Here is an 18,658-nt window from a genome sequence, read left to right on the forward strand (position 1 = left end):
TTAATTTCCCAAATATCGATTGGCATCTCCCTAGAGCAAGGGGTTTAGATGGGGTGGAGTTTGTTAGGTGTGTTCAGGAAGATTTCCTGACACAATATGTAGATAAGCCTACAAGAGGAGAGGCTGTATTTGATCTGGTATTGGGAAATGAACCTGGTCAGGTGTCAGTTCTCTCAGTGGGCGAGTATTTTGGAGATAGTGATCACAATTCTACTTCCTTTACAATAGCATTGGAGAGAGATAGGAACAGACAAGTTAGAAAAGCATTTAATTGGAGTAAGGGGAATCAGGCAGGAACTTGGAAGCATAAATTGGGAACAAATGTTCTCAGGGAAATGTGCGGCAGAAATGTGGCAAATGTTCAGGGGATCTGCAGAGGTGTGTTCCTATGAGACAGGAACCGTGGTGCACAAAGGCTGTTGAAAATCTAGTCAAGGAGATAAGAAAAGCTTATGAAAGGTTCAAAAACTAGGTAATGATAGAGATCTAGAAGATTGAAAGGCTGGCAGAAAGGAGCTTAAGAAGGAAATTAGGAGAGCCAGAAGGGGCCATGAGAAGGCCTTGGCGGGTAGGATTAAGGAAAACCCCAAGGCATTCTAAAAGTATGTGAAGAGCAAGGGGATAAGATGTGAGAGAATAGGACCAATCAAGTGTGACAGTGGGAAAGTGTGTATGGAACCAGAGGAGATAGCAGAGGTACTTAATGAATATTTTGCTTCAGTATTCACTGCGGAAAAGGATCTTGATGACTGTAGTGATGATGCGCAGCAGACGGAAAAGCTTGAGCATGTAGACATTAAGGAAGAGGATGTGCTGGAGCTTTTGGAAAACATCAAGTTGGATAAGTCACCGGGACCGGAGGAGATGTACCCCAGGCTACAGGGAGGAGATTGCTGAGCCTCTGGCGATGATCTTTGCATCATCAATGGGGACGGGAGAGGTTCCGGAGGATTGGAAGGTTGTAGATGTTGTTCCCTTATTCAAGAAAGGGAGTGGAATAGCCCAGGAAATTATAGACAAGTGAGTTTGACCTCTGTGATTGGCGAGATGATGGAAAAGATACCGAGAGGCAGGATTTATGAACGTTTGGAGACATATAGTATGATTAGGAACAGTCAGTTTGACTTTGTCAAAGGCAGGTCGTACCTTACGAGCCTGACTGAATTTTTTGAGGATGTGACTAAACACATTGATGAAGAAAGAGCAGTAGATGTAGTGTATATGGATTTCAGCAAGGCATTTGATAAGGTACCCCATGCAATTCTTATTGAGAAAGTAAGGAGGCATGGGTTCCAAGGGGACATTGCTTTGTGGATCCAGAACTGGCTTGCCCACAGAAGGCAAAGACTGGTTGTAGATGGGTCATATTCTGCATGGAGTTTGGTGACCAGTGGGGTGCCTCAGGGATCTGTTCTGGGACCTCTTCTCTTCATGATTTTTATAAATGACCTGGATGAGGAAGTGGAAGGATGGGTTAATAAATTTGCTGATGACACAAACACTGGAGATGTTGTGGATAGTGCGGAGGGCTGTCAGAGGTTACAGCGGGACATTCATAGGATGCCAAACTGGGCTGAGAAGTGGCAGATGGAGTTCAAAACAGATAAATGTGAGGTAGTTCATTTTGGTAGGTCAAATATGATGGCAGAATATAGTATTAATGGTAAGACTCCTGGCAGTGTGGAGGATCAGAGGGATCTTGGGGTCCGAGTCCATAGGACACTCAAAGCTGCCACGCAGGTTGATTCTGTGGTTAAGAAGGCATATGGTACATTGGCCTTCATCAACCACGGGATTGAATTTAGGAGCTGAGAGGTAATGTTTCAGCTATATAGGACCCTGGTCAGACCCCACTTGGAGTACTGTGCTCAGTTCTGGTCACCTTACTACAGGAAGGATGTGGAAAACATAGAAAGGGTGCAGAGGAGATTTACAAGGATGCTGCCTGGATTGGGGAGCATGCCTTATGAGAGTAGGTTGAGTGAACTCGGCCTTTTCTCCTTGGTGCAGCGGAGGATGAGAGGTGACCTGATAGAGGTGTACAAGATGATGAGAGGCATTGATCGTGTGGATAGTCAGAGGCTTTTCCCCAGGGCTGAAGTGGCTAGCATGAGAGGGCACAGTTTTAAGTTGCTTGGAAGCAGGTACAGAGGAGATGTCAGGGGTAAGTTTTTTACTCAGAGAGTGGTGAGTGCATGGAATGGGCTGCTGGCAACGGTGGTGGAGGCAGAAACGATAGGGTCTTTAAAGAGACTCCATGGAGTTTAGAAAAATAGAGAGGTAAGGGTTACCCTGGGTAATTTCTAAAGCAAGTACATGTTCAGCACAGCATTAGGGCCTGTATTGTGCTGTAGGTTTTCTATGTTTCAAACTCAGCAGGTCAGGCAGCATCTATGGAAAAGAGTAAGGGGAATTCGGGCCGAGACCCTTCGTCAGGAGTGAGAAGGTAGAGGGGACTAGAAGTCAGAATATGAGGGTTGGTAGACAGATGGGAACGGGAAGCTGCCAATTTCAATTCTACTTCCCCTTCCCATCCCGACCTGTCGGTCCGTGAGCTCCTCTACTGCCACCATGAGGCCACACTCAGGTTGGAGGAGCAACGCCTCATAGTCCGTCTGCGTAGCCTCCAACCTGTTGGCGTTAACATTGATCTCTCGAACCTCTGGTAATTGCCCCTCTCTCCATGATTCCTCATTCCCGTTTCCCTCTCCCACCTTACCTGCCCATCACCTCCCTCTGGTGCCCTCCCCCTCCCCTTCCCTTCCTTCCCTGGCCCTCTGTCCTCTCCTATCAGATTCCCCCTTCTCCAGCCCTCTTTATCTCTTTCACCAACTTCCCAGCTCTTCATGTCACCCAGCAACCCCTCTCCCAGTACCACCTAATACCTACCACCTTCTACTTCTCCCTCCGTTGCCCCCCCCCCCCCACCTTCTTACTCACTCCTCATCTTTTATTTCCCAGTCCTGACGAAGGGTCTCGGCCCGGAATGCCGACCGTTCGCTCTTTTCCACAGATGCCGCCTGGCCTGCTGAGTTCCTCCAGCATTTTGCGTGCGTTGCTTGGGAAACTGACAGGAGGTGTTTCCCCTCTGAACGTCGTTTGGCCTTGTCGCAGCCGCGGAGAGGCAAAATAATAGTCAACTGCGGTGTATCGTAGTTATCGTAGTATTTGCGAAGTTACTGCTTAATCATCGGTCATGTCTTCAACCACCACTAGAGGGCGTTTGTTTTGCAGATGCCCTCAGCTTGCCTTCATTTTAGAGATTAAAGATGAGCTTTATTTGTCACAGTCACATCGAAACATTCAGATTCAGTTTATTGTCATTTATAAACCACAATATACAACGCGGTTAAAAAAAACCGAGACACGGTGAAATACGGTGAATCGGTGGCAACACACACGGACACAGGCGCACAAAACGCCGGAGGAACTCAGCAGGTCGGGCAGCGCGCAGGGAGGTGAACAGTCGATGTTTCGGGCCGGGACCCTTCCCCAGGAGGGCGACCAGATTTCGGGGACGTGCTGGGGTGGGGGTGAGGGGTGGGCAGCGACTCACTAAGCCTAACCCAGGCGCCCGGAGGAAATCCGGAGGGAGGGGGTGCAGACGGGATTTGAACCCTGATTGCTGGCGCTGTGAACTGTTACGCCCGGGTAACGCGCCACCCTCTACTTTCTACAAGGCCACAGGAGCAGAATTGGGCCATTCGGCCCATCGAGCCTGGTCTGCCATTCTCCTGTGCTCCAGCGAACACAGTTCCAACTTATATAATTCTGACCATAAAACTTCCACTACTCTGCCGGGTTGAGAATTCCGGAGATTCATCGCCCTTTGCGCGAATAAATTTCCGGGCCCACCGGCGCAGAAAATCTGTCCCCGTAGAACCGGGGGGGGGGGGGGAAGAGGGGCCCTGGCAGTCTGACTCAACCCTCCCCTCCCCTCCTCCCCTCCTCCCCTCCTCCACTGACAGACACGGGGCGTCACAATGTGCCTGGTCCCCCAGCAGCTGCTGGTCAGGCCAGCCGGTTTCTGACGCCACAACGGCTGGCCTTTGTGACCTTGTAGACTGCCCTCCCCTCGATAAACCCCTCAGCAAAGTAGCAGAGACGAGGGAAGCAGAGACAAGCGCAGTTCGCTGGTAGCCCGAGATGGAATTGCGAACTTCTGTTATCACTCACGAAAACTTGGATAAAGGTGAGTATGAGTGTCCGGGAAGGCTTGTCACTCCTGTTTGCTCCCTGGACTGTAGATGGCGCTCTCTCCACACCGTCCCATCACACACTCCCGGGGTCAGACACAGAGTGAATCTCTCTCCACACCGTCCCATCACACACTCCCGGGGTCAGACACAGAGTGAATCTCTCTCCACACCGTCCCACCACACACTCCCGGGGTCAGACACAGAGTGAATCTCTCTCCACACCGTCCCATCACACACTCTCGGGATCAGACACAGACTGAATCTCCCTCCACACCGTCCCATCACACACTCCCGGGGTCAGACACAGACTGAATCTCCCTCCACACCGTCCCATCACACACTCCCGGGGTCAGACACAGACTGAATCTCCCTCCACACCGTCCCATCACACACTCCCGGGATCAGACACAGACTGAATCTCCCTCCACACCGTCCCTTCACACACTCCCGGGATCAGACACAGACTGAATCTCCCCCCACACCGTCCCATCACACACTCCCGGGATCAGACACAGACTGAATCTCCCTCCACACCGTCCCATCACACACTCCCGGGATCAGACACAGACTGAATCTCCCTCCACACCGTCCCTTCACACACTCCCGGGATCAGACACAGATCTGAATCTCCCTCCACACCGTCCCATCACACACTCCTGGGGTCAGACACAGAGTGAATCTCCCTCCACACCGTCCCATCACACACTCCCGGGGTCAGACACAGAGTGAAGCTCCCTCCACACCGTCCCATCACACACTCCCGGGGTCAGACACAGAGTGAAGCTCCCTCCACACCGTCCCATCACACACTCCCTGGGGTCAGACACAGAGTGAAGCTCCCTCCACACCGTCCCATCACACACTCCCGGGATCAGACACAGACTGAATCTCCCTCCACACCGTCCCATCACACACTCCCGGGGTCAGACACAGAGTGAATCTCCCTCCACACCGTCCCATCTCACACTCCCGGGGTCAGACACAGAGTGAAGCTCCCTCCACACCGTCCCATCACACACTCCCGGGGTCAGACACAGAGTGAAGCTCCCTCCACACCGTCCCATCACACACTCCCGGGGTCAGACACAGAGTAAATCTCCCTCCACACCGTCCCGTCACACACTCCCGGGGTCAGACACAGATGGCGGAGGGGGAGAAGCTGTTCATAAAGTGTTGAGACTCCTGACGGTAGCAATGAGAAGAGGGCATGTCCTGGGCGGTGGGGATCCTTAATGATGGAGACATCGCCATTTGAAGATGTTCTTGATAGTGGGGGGAGGCCAGTGCCCATGAACTGGGTGAGTTTACAACGCTCTGCAAATTTTCCTGACACTGTTCTTTGGGGGGGGGGGGGGTCCCAAACTAGACAGGATACTTTCCATGGAACTTCTGTGGAAACTTACAAAGAGTCTTTGGATTCACATTTGATCCTCCTCATACTCCTAATGAAGCAGCGGCTGTACTGTGTTTTCTCAAAGTACAGATACCTCGTCATATACAAACCTGGGGTTCATCTCCCTGCGGGCATCCTCGGCAAATCTACAGAATAGTAACTGTAAACAGGATCAGTGAAAGGTCAACCAGGGTGCAGAAGACAACAAACTGTGCAAATGTAAATATAAATAAATAGCAATAAATAACCAGAACATGAGATAAAAAGTCCGTAAAGTGAGATAATTGGTTCTGGGAACATCTGAATAGATGAGTGTAGATATCTCCTTTTGTTCGGGAGCCTGATGGTTGAGGGGTAATAACTGTTCCTGAACCTGGTGGTGCGAGTCCTGAGGCTCCTGTACCTCCTTCCTGATGGTTGAGGGGTAGTAACTGTTCCTGAACCTGGTGGTGTGGGACCTGAGGCTCCTGTACCTTCTTCCTGATGGTTGAGGGGTGGTAACTGTTCCTGAACCTGGTGGTGTGGGACCTGAGGCTCCTGTACCTTCTTCCTGATGGTTGAGGGGTGGTAACTGTTCCTGAACCTGGTGGTGCGAGTTCTGAGGCTCCTGTACCTTCTACCTGAAGAAGGGAGCACGGCCTGGGTGGTGGGGATCTCTGGAGAAGACAGCACGGCCTGGGTGGTGGGGGTCTCTGGAGAAGAGAGCACGGCCTGGGTGGTGGGGGTCTCTGGAGAAGAGAGCACGGCCTGGGTGGTGGGGATCTCTGGAGAAGACAGCACGGCCTGGGTGGTGGGGGTCTCTGGAGAAGAGAGCACGGCCTGGGTGGTGGGGGTCTCTGGAGAAGAGAGCACGGCCTGGGTGGTGGGGGTCTCTGGAGAAGAGAGCACGGCCTGGGTGGTGGGGGTCTCTGGAGAAGAGAGCACGGCCTGGGTGGTGGGGATCTCTGATGATGGATGCTGCTTTCCTAAGACAGGGTTTCATGTAGATGTGCTCAGTGGTGGGGAGGGCTTTACCAGGGATGGACTGGGCTGAAACCTTTTGTAGGATTTTCCATTCAAAGGGATTGGTGTTCCCATCCCAGGCTGTGATGCCGCCAGTTAATACTTCCTCCGCTACACACCTGTAGAGGTTTTTCAGTGCTTTAGGTGTTTTTCCGAATCTCTGGAGACTCCCAAAGAGGTCCATATGTTGGCGGGAGCATCTGTGCCACGTATGACTCGTGTAAATTCACCACCCAAACGGGATTGAGCAGGGCACGAAGGTGGGTGGGACAGTCACCGCGTGCTACGCCTTCTGGGCCCGCGGTCCTTACACCCCTCTGATAGTGGCATCTCCATCTTTTTATCCCCCATATTTTATTTTATTTTTGTTATAAAAAAGGAATAAAAGACTCAATGAATACAATAATCGATACATATTGAGAAAAACTAATTCAAATACAGTAATAAGTCCGAGCGAGAAAAACGAACACCCGTCCCAACTGCTTCTCCCCGCATTTAGGAGAACGAAAGGAGAAAATAAGAGACAGAGGAAAGAAAAGAAAAGAAATGAAAAAAAAAGAGTAGGCATCCATCTCTCAGAGTCAGTTTAAAATACACATTCAAGAAACTAGCTTATAATAAGGGATATATTAATTAAAATAAAAAACTAAAATAAATAGGTTAAACAATCCGGGCAGTTAAGTAATCCAAATACGGTTGCCAAGTCTCAATGAACATAGTTGTATCCATTCCTAAGGGTATAAGTGATCTCACACCTGAAACAAATACATAACAAGTAAACCAGAAATTTCTGACCAGTGTTTCAGGTGTGGCGTATCGATGTTGGTCCCTTTCTGCATTCCGTACGCACGGGACTGAGCTCTTTTTGGGTAGATTTGGGGAGGGGGTAACTGGGAAAGATTCTGGGGATGGGTTTCCCTCTAGACCCGCAATTGTTTCTGCTGGCGAACTCAGCCGTTTTGAAAGCTGGCCTCCCCAGGAATAAATCCAGATTTATTAAAGTTGCCGCTGTCAGTGGCCAGGAAATGCGTGGCGGCAACACGGGAAATGTCGGACACGTTGGAATAAAGAAATGCAAAGCTGTGCACCCCTTGAGAGTCCAACGGCATTGTCTTCTTCCTTCCAGAGAAAGCTCTGGCTTACTCGGTCGCCACAACGTCGCAGAAGCACAAGAACTTTGTGGTGGAGCCGATGAAGGAGAAGTCCGTCAGGGAGCTGGCCGGCATCGGACTGGTCCTCGGGGGCCGCCTGGAGGAGAAGGGCTTCTGCAAGGTGAGAGGTGTGGAGTCCGGGTGGGGGGCGGGGAACGGCTCCTCCCTCTGATCCAAGGGACCTTCCTACAGACTGGGATTGGCATGGTCTGCGTTAGAATTAGGTTTAATATCAGCGGCAGCGGTATAATGCAATACAGGATAATACAGAAAAAAAATTGTGAATTACAGTAAGTGTATAAAGTGAGGTATTGCACTTTGGAAGGACAAACCAAAGTAGAACATACAGGGTAAATGGTGGGGCACTGAGGGGTGCAGTAGAACAGAGGGATCCGGGAATACAGATACAAAATTCCCTAAAAGTGGCGTCACTGGTAAATAGGGTAGTAAAGAGAGCTTTTGGTACATTGGCCTTTATAAATCAAAGTATTGAGTATAAGATTTGGAATGTTATGGTGAGGTTGTATAAGGCATTGGTGAGGCCGAATTTGGAGCATTGTGTGCAGTTTTGGTCACCGAATTACAGGAAGGATATTAATAAGGTTGAAAGACTGCAGAGAAGGTTTACGAGGATGTTGCCGGGACTTGAGAAACTGAGTTACAGAGAAAGGTTGAATAGGTTAGGACTTTATTCCCCGGAGCTTAGATGAATGAGGGGAGATTTGATAGAGGTGTATGAAATTATGATGGGTATAGATAGAGTGAATGCAAGCAGGCTTTTTCCACTGAGGCCAGGGGAGAAAAAAAACCAGAGGACATGGGTTAAGGGTGAAGGGGGAAAAGTTTAAAGGGAACATTGGGGGGGGGGGCTTCTTCACACAGAGAGTGGTGGGAGTTTGGAATGAGCTGCCAGATGAAGTGGTGAATACGGGCTCGCTTTTAACATTTAAGAAAAACTTGGACAGGTACATGGATGAGAGGGGTATGGAGGGATATGGGCCGGGTGCAGGTCAGTGCAGATTGAAAGGGCGGCGCGGGGAAAACTTACAAGGATGTTGCCGGGAACTGAGACCTGAGATAATAGGGAAAAGGCGGAACAGCTTCGGATCTCAGTTCCTGGAACCCAGAATGAGGGGAGGTTTGACAGAGGTGTCCGGAGGGTGGTAACTTCAAACTAATTCAAAGGCAGACACGGGTGTCTGGGAACGCGGGTCTAACTTTGCGCACGTATCACGTGGCAGCGCGACGACGTAGGCGGTCCGCGCATTTATACATATAACGCGTAATTAATTATTTAAGGATGCTTCACTCAAACAGCCAAAGCTACTCAAACGTTTCCGACCGAGGTTGGGTTGGGTCCGACGAGAACCGGAGGTCACGGGTGAAATGGTTAAAGGGGGAAATCCTTCGCTCAGAGGGCGGGGCCGAGCTGCCAGCACAAGTGGGGGATGTAACCTTTTTTCATTTAAGGAGAAGTTTGGATAGGTACATGGATTGAGCGGGGGCCGGGGAATGGAGGGCTATGGCCCGGGGTGCAGGGCGAGGGGACAGGGCAGGGCAGGGCCCGTTTCTCTACGGCTCCATTTGTCAGGCACAGTGGAAGACCATACAGACCATCTCATAACAGCAGTACATCGAGAGACAGTAACATCCCTGCTCTTGTATTCTAGACCTGGACGTGAATGCTAACGTGGCATTTGCCTTCCTCACCACCGACTCTACAACGAGAAGCGGGCATGACCTGGGTGGTGGGGGGGTCCTTAATGATGGACGCCGTCTTTCTGAGGCACCGCTCCTAGAAGATGTCCTGAATGTTACAGAGGCCGGTGCCCATGATGGAGCTGTGACTGAGTTTACAACTCTCCGCGGCTCCGATCCTGTGCAGTAACCCCCCCATGCCAGACGGTGATAAAGCTGGACGGCGGCCTCGGTAACTGGTAACTGTTCAATGCGGCCCAGAACACCAGCGGCGGAGGGGGCAGGAGAGAGCTAACGTCGTCATCTGAAAAGCCTGTATTGTGCTACGCTGCTCTGCCTTGGGGGAGCAGAGAGAACGTCCCGGGGTGGGGTCTGCGATTATTCTGCGGGATGTGTAGACGGGAGGCCGCTGACGTGCCGAGCTGTGCCCACAGCTCTCTGTGGTTTCGGGCAGAGCGGTCCACACGGATAGGATGCTTTCAGTAAAAACTGGTCAAAGGGAACACGCCGAACTTCACTGGTCTTAGGGCCTGATTGTGTGGGGATGACAGGCGATCTGGACACAGGACCAGAGCTGGAGCTGGTAAGGAAATTGTAAGTTACCCCAGTTATGTAGGTGGAGGAGGCGGGGTAGAGCTGAGGGGAAAAATGGGGTTGTAGTTAATGACCGTACGAATTAGGAATAGAATTAGGCCCATCGAGTCTGTCTGCCGTTGAATCGTGGCCGATTCATTTTCCCCTCTCCTGGAAACCATCATGAAGTTTGTCAATAGCTGGACCCTGCTGCGTTCCTCCCGCAGTCTGTGTGTGCGTAACACCTCTCCCGCTCTCCACTCCCCGCTTTAGGCCAAGGACGTGCTGGGCCAGTTCCTGCTGCTGAAGCAGGACAAAGCTGCCTTCAAGAGCTGGCTGAGGCAGGCGTGCTACGCGGGCAACAGGCAATCCGAGGACTGTTACCGCTGTCTGAGGGAGTGGTGCGACGCCTTCCTCTGAGGGCCAGAGGTAGAACCTTCCCGAAAACCCTCAGACGAGTCCTTAATCCCTATTTACGGATCATAGTGACCCGAAATCACCAGGGTCTTTCAGATTCTACGCTGTTAAAAGCTAATTTATTAATAAATGCATGAATGAGAGGCGATTTGTGTTAATAGTTCAGAAAGGACATGTTGGTTAAGAATGGACATGTTGGTTAAGAATGGACATGTTGGTGTAAGAATGGTGTGTTTTGATTTGGTGAATACGGCACGTCTGAGCCGTACATTCAGTGGCCAATCCGCTCGCTGACGCTCACGTCCACTCAGCCAATCACCCAACGAATGCCCAAAAGCACGCGGGCAGGTCCAGACTGGGGGAGAAATGTGACCCAAGAGATCTGTGAGCCACACACTGCACAGCGACCCGATTCAATCCCAGCCTCATCACGGGACAATTTACACCGACCAAGGAACCTACCAATCGGTCGGTCTTTGGGAGGAAACCGGAGCACCCGGAGGAAACCCACACGGTCCCGGGGAGGACGCACAAACTCCTTATAGTCCGGTTGCCCGCACTGTAAGCCACCGTGCTAACCTCTACACTACCGTACCATGGAGTTATTGTTGGTGCCAGACGGGGTGGTTTGAGTATCTCAGAAACTGCTGATCTCCTGGGAGTTTCACAGAGTTTAGAGAATGGGGCGATTATTTTTTTAAAAAATCCAGTCAGTGGCAGTTCTGTGGGCGAAATTGCCTTGTTAATGAGAGAGGTCAGCGGAGAATGGCCAGACCGGTTCAAGCTGACGGGAAGGTGACAGTAACTCAAACAACCACACGTTACAACAGCGGTGTGCGGAAGAGCATCTCTGAACGCACAACACGTCGAAACTTGGAGTGGACGGGCTACAGCAGCAGAAGACCACGAATGTACTCCGTAGCCACTTTATTGGAGTAGGAGGTATTGAACAAAGTGGCCACTGACTGCACAAGCTGTCAGAAATTCTATTATAACCATATAAAAAACCATATAACAATCACAGCACGGAAACAGGCCATCTCGGTCCTCCTAGTCCGTGCCGAACTCTTAATCTCACCTACCCGCACTCAGCCCATAACCTTTCACTCCTTTCCTGTCCATATACCTATCCAATTTTACCTTAAATGACACAACTGAACTGGCCTCTACTACTTCTACAGGAAGCTCATTCCACACAGCCATCATTTTCTGAGTAAAGAAATACCCCCTCGTATTTCCCTTAAACTTCTGCCCCCTAACTCTCAAATCATGTCCTCTTGTTTGAATCTCCCCTACTCTCAATGGAAATAGCCTATTCACGTCAACTCTATCCCTCTCAAAATTTTAAATACCTCGATCAAATCCCCCTCAACCTTCTACGCTCCAATGAATAGAGACCTAACTTGTTCAACCTTTCTCTGTAACTTAGGTGCTGAAACCCAGGTAACATCCTATTATGAAAATAGTTTATATTTGAAATTAAAAGGATTCTTGACTGAGCTCACTATAGTCCATGCTGGGCCACCCTCGTTCACCGAGTTACCCTGTTAACGTCCCAAACACAGGCAGACTCAGGATGCTAAAAACTTTATTGTGCAAGATTGAAAAAACTGTACATTTGCAGCTTAATAATACAATTATGGTAGTAACTGGTCAGCCCGCGAGCTGAAACAAATACTACCCAACGTAGAACGGACGAAGGTCAGCAGAGGAGTGGGGCCATTTGGCCCCTCGGTTACGTAGGCGGCCAGGGCTGTGGTAAAGTGCTGTGACTTGGTGATCAGTATTATTGCTTTAGCAGAGTTGCGTGCGCCCCAGGGGTCCTGTGGTCCGGTCACTTTAGCACCCCGGTGCACTGACTTTCGTTCACCTCCATGGGCCCAACCCACGGACGATACCAGACTTTAAATCTACAGGTCATTCTCTGCAGGGATGAACAAAAGGCCAGTATTAAAAGAGCTCCCCGCCCATACCCCGGTTGATTCATGAACCCCCACCATGTTCCCGTGTCCACCGGGACAGGACCCCCCCCCCCCCCACCTCAGAGACGACCAGTGCACAGATCACTCACCTTGGCGTGTTGCGGATCCTGGTGAAAGGGGCAGTTCCGTAAATCAGGTTCATTCTTCCGGCAGACGGTGGTTCTCAGCTCCAGGTTGAGGTGGTACATTAACCCCTCCACCACCTGCAAGAGACAGAGTCACAGCGACTGACAAACCACCTTCACTGGGCCTCGGGGAACGCCGCTGCCAGGCCGTGTACTGAGGGATGCTGGCACTGCCAGGGCCTGATAGCCCCTCCAACACCCACCTCCCCCCCCACACAGGAGCTCTGCCCTCCACCTGCTTCACTTACCCTACTTGACCCTCCTCTCCATAGCACTTTACCTTCCTTCCCATCTCTTCCTCGCCCCGCACTCCACAAGCCGTCCTCTCCGTATTCTCCTATCCCTGTCATCCCATCCCACCACTTCCCCTCCCTACCCTAACTCCACTCCCCTCTTCCTCACCCAAAGCCCTCCCCTCATCGAAAGTCCTTCCCCACCCTAAACCCCCCCTTCCTGGTCCATCGCCATCTCCTTTGTTGAATGATGTGAGCTGAGTCATCTTCAGCTCAACATCAATAAGACAAAGTCCTCCACCAGTGCTCTGTATTTATCCACCCTAACTCCCTCCCCACCTCACCCTACCCCTCTCCCTCCCCGACCCTACCCTACCTCTTCCCTCCCCACTCCCCTTCCTCACCCTACCCCTCTCCCTCCCCGACCCTACCTCTTCCCTCCCCACTCTCACCCTACCCCATCCCCTTTCATCTTACCCAATCCCATCCCTCCACCCCTCCACTCCCTTCCTCACTCTACCCTACCCCCCTTCACCCTATATCCCCCTCCTTTTCCTCCCCTCCCTTCCCCACTCTACCCTACCCCCCCCCTTAGTTCCTCCCTCCCCATCACCTGTATTTGGGCCGATGTGACATTGTACACCGCGGTGTAAGACACGTCGTTGGACCGGCGGTTGAAGTTCTCCTCCGCCACCCGGATCGCGTTCACCACCTCGGGGTCATCTGTGGGCACGGGGCTGAGGCCGCCCAACAGGAAGGGCGGCCTCTCCTCCTCCGCCGCCGCCGCCGCCGCCCCCAACAACACCACCAGCACCAGAACCCGGTCCATCTCCGTACGCAGTTAAGTAAATAACAGGCGCCGGCGTCATTTCCTCCGCCCTTCCGACCTCACTTCCGCCCCGCTCTGGCCGCGCCATCTTTCTGCGGGGCTTCCGCCCCGAACCCGCAAACTCCCCACGTCTTTTTGTGACATTGCAAACGCGGGGAAGGAGCCGCTGCTGGAAGGGGAAAGACGTCCGGATCAGGGGTGGAGGGAGGGGAAGGACGCTAGCTGGAAGGTGATCGGTAAAGCCGGGTGAGTGGGAAAGGGAAGGAGGAGGAGATGATAGGCAGAAGAAGTGAAAGGACTGAGTTGGGAAGAGGAAGAAAGGGGGTGGGGAACGTTTTTATACCACAAGGAGAAAATCGATATTCATGACATTCCCAGACGGAATACAAGGTGCTGCTTCTCCACCCTGCGGGTGGCCTCAATTTGACACAAGGGCCAGAATGGACACGGGAATCGGAATTAAGAGGTTTGGCCACGGCGGGTTCCCGTTTACGGCAGATGGTGGGGGTGGGGGTTCAGGTGCTGGAAGTGGCCCCCTAATTTCCAACCGTCTTGACTGTTCGTCAACTGAGCCAGGTTGGGGAAAATCATGACGTAACTCGTAATTAGTCGAAGCTTGCACTAAGTAATTAGTACGGACAACGACGTAACTATGTTGGACCAGGCCAACAACTTAAAACGTAAATTCGACGCTTTGCTGGGTACCAATACTCATTCAAACCGCTCCTTCGCTTCTAATCATCACAACCGTTCAGACAATAGATCCTTCTTCTCCCAGCCGCGGGCACGCACTTTCTACCTTGCGAGGTTATCGCTATTGTGCATTGCTTTTTTTCATTCCATTACAGTTCAGACGTTGCCTTTCCATGTCAGTGCCATCTGACCGACCTGTAACACCTTCACACTGGGAGTAGTCCGACAGCTGCACACCTATTGCTCGCATCGATTCTGGTTCAAACCGGGTCACTCAGACAGTGGGTCGAGGTCACGAGATGACCTCTGCAAACTTGCCGTTGTCCTCAATACACATCTGAGAATGTTCTCGGGTTCAGCAGAAACTCATCGTCACAACGTTTCATTCGATTTCCCCTGAGGCTAAGAATCAGTTCTCAGACATTTCACAAGATGGAGGCTACAGGGCAGCCTCACAGACTGGCGGACTCCATTCCGTCAAGAACAAAGACAGGTTCCTGCATTTCCACTAACCTCGACCCATTCGAGTTTGGCACTTCCTTCCACATTTTCACTCCCCCACGGCCGACAATGGAGGCTGCATCAGGAGCACCAAACACAACGGACGACCCCGGCAGATTCGCAGGTGGAGTGCTGCTTCCCCTGGAAGGACAGTTTGGGATCCTCAGTGAGGGAACAGGTGGCTGGGCAGATTAGGCCACTGGCAGGGTAAGTGCCCGGAGGGAGATTACTGGGGAGGGATGAATGGACATGGGAATTGTGGAGGGAGCGCTCCCTGTGGGAAATGGAGTGTTGGGGGGGGGGGCAGTTGGAGTTGGAGGAAGTGGTGGAGGATGAGATGTTGGGTGCGGAGGCGGTTGGAGAGGTAGGGAAGGACAAAAGGACATCACTATTAAGGCAGCGGGAAGGTGGATGTTTGGGAAATGGGGGGGGGGGAGATGCGGGTGAGGGCACCATCAATAGTGGAGGGGTGGAGCCCCGTTCTTTAAAGGAGGACATCTCTGATCTCCTGGAGGTGAAGAGATTGGGAAAAGCAAATGGCACTTTTCCAGGAGACGGGGTGGGAAGAGCTTGAGTCAGGATAACCATGGGAATCAGGTTTATGGAAGATGTCAGTTGACTGCTTGTATGCAGAGACAGACAGAACCAAGAAAGGGGAAGGAGGTGTCAGAGATGAACCAAGTCAATGTAAGGGCCGGGTGAAAGTCAGAGCCAAGGTCGATAAAATTGACGAGCTCAGCGTGGGTGCATGAAAACGGCGCCAACGCTGTTGTCAGCATTGTGAGGGAGGAGTTGGGAGTTGTAACCGGGGAAGCCTTCGAACATGGGCCGTTCTGTGGTCGGGCAGACATGGATCGGTGCCCTTTGGCTACCCTTCGGGTTCGGGGTTCGGGACCGGGTCTGCCGTGAGGAGGAGAGCGGGATTGGCCTTTCCTCTGTCGAGAAAGAAGAGGAAGGGCTTTGAAGCCTCCCTGATATGGCGGGATAGACCGAACATCCGTGGTGAAGATGAGGTGGTCAGGACCAGGGAGAGAGAGTCGGCATGAGAAGTATCGGGGACTATAAAATGACACTAAGAGACCAGTGGGAAAAGACCTGAGAGCTGAAGTGGGATTAGAAAACAAAAATGGTCCTTTGATGTACACTTCGATCCCAGACTATTAAGAACTTTAAAAACAAGTAAGAAAACTTTCAGATCAATTCCAGAAGATACAGGAAGCCAATGCAGTTACTCGGGCAGGAATGATGTATTCCCTCAAAGTCTAGCGCTGGTGTTCTCAATGATTTTGTGTATGAGACGCCCTCCTGCTCGCCCCTCCTCGTTTCAGGGAATGGTGCAAAGCAAACCACACACAAAAACAACATCCAGTAAGTGGCCGTTCTGTGGGCAAAAACACCCTGCTCGTGAGAGGTTGGAGTGGTAGGGCGTATTCTGGTGTTGGGGTATATGGCAGATATTAATTTCACCAGCGACCGATCTTCGGACCCGAACGTGGATTGTAGATTGAATCCAAAGTGCGGTCCTGAACAATAGCTCTCCTGGAGCTGTGGGCCGGAGTCGATTGCAAACCGGACAACGCTGATTAACGTGCATTGTGATTATGGGCGCGAAGGTGATTGGAAACTATATGCAATTTAAAGGAAGCACTGTAGATACACTGTAAATATAGGACGGTCCTGCTCTCACCTTTGATCTTCGGCATATAAAAATGCCACAGAGTATTGGGTTGGGAGGCCTCTCATTTTGTTGGATAAAGCTCTTTGGTATCCACTAGCTTCATTCAGTGTCTCTCTGGCGACTTTGTTCCCCTTACAAGAGGAGAACGGCTGGACTGGTTCAGGTTGACAGGAAGGTGACAGTAACTCAAATAACCACCCGTTACAACAGTGGTGTGCCAAAGAGCATCTCTGAACGCACAACACGTCGAAGTGGATGGGCTATAGCAGCGGAAGACCACGAACAGGCGCTCAGTGGCCACTTTATCTGCTGCAGGAGGTCCCCAACAAAGTGACCATTGAGTGTACAAGACATTCGATATGCAGTAGTCAAAGCAAAAGTGAAATATATTATCAGGGTCATGACATACAACCCCGAGGTTCATTTCCCTGCGGGCATACTCAACAAATCTATAAATAGTAACTGTAAACAGAGTGCAGAAGACTACAAACTGTGTAAATGCAAATATCAATAAATAACGAGAACATGAGAGAGAGTACTTGAAGTGAGATCGTTCATTGTGGGAACATCTCAATAGATGTGTGTAATTATTCCCTTTTGTTCAAGAGCCTGATGGTTGAGGGGTAGTAACTGTTCCTGAACCTGGTGGTGTGGGTCCTGAGGCTCTTGTACCTTCTGATGATTGAGGGGTGGTAACTGCTCCTGAACCTGGTGGTGCAAGTCCTGAGGCTCTTGTACCTTCTGATGATTGAGGGGTGGTAACTGTTCCTGAACCTGGTGGTGCGAGTCCTGAGGCTCCTGTACCTTCTACCTGCTGGTTGAGGGGCAGTAACTGTCACTGAACTTGGTGGTGTGAGTCCTGAGGCTCCTGTACCTTCTACCTGATGGCAGCAGCGAGAAGAGAGCACGGCCTGGGTGGTGAGGGTCTCTGATGACGGGCGCTGCTTTCCTACAACAGTGTTTCATGTAGATGTGCTCAATGGTTGGTTGGGCTTTATCCGTGATGGACTGGGCCGAATCCACTGCCTTTTTTGGGATTTTCCACTCAAAGGTTTTGATATTCCCAGGCCAGGCTGTGACGCAGCCTGTCATTTTAGACCATAAGATATAGGAGCAAAATTAGGCCATTTGGCCCCTCGAGTCTGCTCTGCCATTTCATCCATCTTCCCTATCAGCCCCAATCTCCTACCTCCTCCACCACCCCCGTATCCCTTCATGCCTTGACAAATCTGGAACCTATCTATCTCTGCCTTACGTTAACATTAAGACTTGGCTTCCACAGCTGCCTGTGGCAAAGAGTTCCAAAGAATCGTACTGGCTAAAGAAATTACTCATCACCCTTCTCGGCCTCTGAGACACACCCACCATGTTTGAAATGACACCGCTGACCGAGACCCCTCGCTCTGATCAAGATGCAGGGTCGCCGAGCTCACTGTGGACGTGGTGGTCAGTGCTGGGCCGCCCTCGTTCACCGAGTTACCCTGTTAACGTCCCAAACACAGGCAGACTCAGGATGCTAAAAACTTTATTGTGCAAGATTGAAAAAACTGTACATTTGCAGCTTAATAATACAATTATGGTAGTAACTGGTCAGCCCGCGAGCTGAAACAAATACTACCCAACGTAGAACGGACGAAGGTCAGCAGAGGAGTGGGGCCATTTGGCCCCTCGGTTACATAGGCGGCCAGGGCTGTGGTAAAGTGCTGTGACTTGGTGATCAGTATTATTGCTTTAGCAGAGCTGCGTGCGCCCCAGGGGTCCTGTGGTCCAGTCACTTTAGCACCCCGGAGCACTGACTTTCGTTCACCTCCATGGGCCCAACCCACGGACGATACCAGACTTTAAATCTACAGGTCATTCTCTGCGGGGATGAACAAAAGGCCAGTATTAAAAGAGCTCCCCGCCCATACCCTGGTTGATTCATGAACCCCCCCACCATGTTCCCTTGTCCACGGGGACAGGAACCCCCCCCCCCCCCACCTCAGAGACGACCAGTGCACAGATCACTCACCTTGGCGTGTTGCGGATCCTGGTGAAAGGGGCAGTTCCGTAAATCAGGTTCATTCTTCCGGCAGACGGTGGTTCTCAGCTCCAGGTTGAGGTGGTACATTAACCCCGCCACCACCTGCAAGAGACAGAGTCACAGCGACTGACAAACCACCTTCACTGGGCCTCGGGGAACGC

At 51.4% G+C, this 18,658-nt stretch overlaps 2 protein-coding genes across 2 annotated transcripts; one reads left to right on the forward strand and one right to left on the reverse strand.

The window, feature by feature from the left end:
- The first annotated feature begins 4,144 nt into the window (after positions 1 to 4,144).
- On the forward strand, positions 4,145 to 18,149 carry LOC132383986 (barrier-to-autointegration factor B-like). The gene is made up of 4 exons (XM_059955231.1): positions 4,145 to 4,192; positions 7,721 to 7,866; positions 10,290 to 10,445; positions 14,451 to 18,149. The coding sequence occupies exons 1-3, from the start codon at positions 4,147 to 4,149 to the stop codon at positions 10,434 to 10,436; spliced, it is 339 nt and encodes a 112-aa protein (XP_059811214.1). The 5' UTR covers positions 4,145 to 4,146; the 3' UTR covers positions 10,437 to 10,445; positions 14,451 to 18,149.
- LOC132383985 (cystatin-2-like) lies at positions 12,005 to 13,620 on the reverse strand. The gene is made up of 3 exons (XM_059955229.1): positions 13,387 to 13,620; positions 12,505 to 12,618; positions 12,005 to 12,357 (listed from the first exon to the last, which is right to left on the reverse strand). The coding sequence occupies exons 1-3, from the start codon at positions 13,600 to 13,602 to the stop codon at positions 12,268 to 12,270; spliced, it is 420 nt and encodes a 139-aa protein (XP_059811212.1). The 5' UTR covers positions 13,603 to 13,620; the 3' UTR covers positions 12,005 to 12,267.
- Positions 18,150 to 18,658: the final 509 nt, after the last annotated feature.

This window comes from Hypanus sabinus, chromosome 31 (assembly GCF_030144855.1).
Source record: "Hypanus sabinus isolate sHypSab1 chromosome 31, sHypSab1.hap1, whole genome shotgun sequence".
NCBI classification, from domain to species: domain Eukaryota; kingdom Metazoa; phylum Chordata; class Chondrichthyes; order Myliobatiformes; family Dasyatidae; genus Hypanus; species Hypanus sabinus.

Excerpts from the sequence above, each read along its gene's own strand:
- LOC132383986 (XM_059955231.1), top strand. The coding sequence starts at position 4,147 with ATGGAATTGCGAACTTCTGTTATCACTCACGAAAACTTGGATAAAG. Across the intron at positions 4,193-7,720 it reads TCACGAAAACTTGGATAAAG|AGAAAGCTCTGGCTTACTCG; the intron begins GTGAGTATGAGT and ends TCTTCCTTCCAG. Across the intron at positions 7,867-10,289 it reads AGGAGAAGGGCTTCTGCAAG|GCCAAGGACGTGCTGGGCCA; the intron begins GTGAGAGGTGTG and ends TCCCCGCTTTAG.
- LOC132383985 (XM_059955229.1), bottom strand. The coding sequence starts at position 13,602 with ATGGACCGGGTTCTGGTGCTGGTGGTGTTGTTGGGGGCGGCGGCGGCG. Across the intron at positions 12,619-13,386 it reads TCACATCGGCCCAAATACAG|GTGGTGGAGGGGTTAATGTA; the intron begins GTGATGGGGAGG and ends TGTCTCTTGCAG. Across the intron at positions 12,358-12,504 it reads AGGATCCGCAACACGCCAAG|AGAATGACCTGTAGATTTAA; the intron begins GTGAGTGATCTG and ends TCATCCCTGCAG.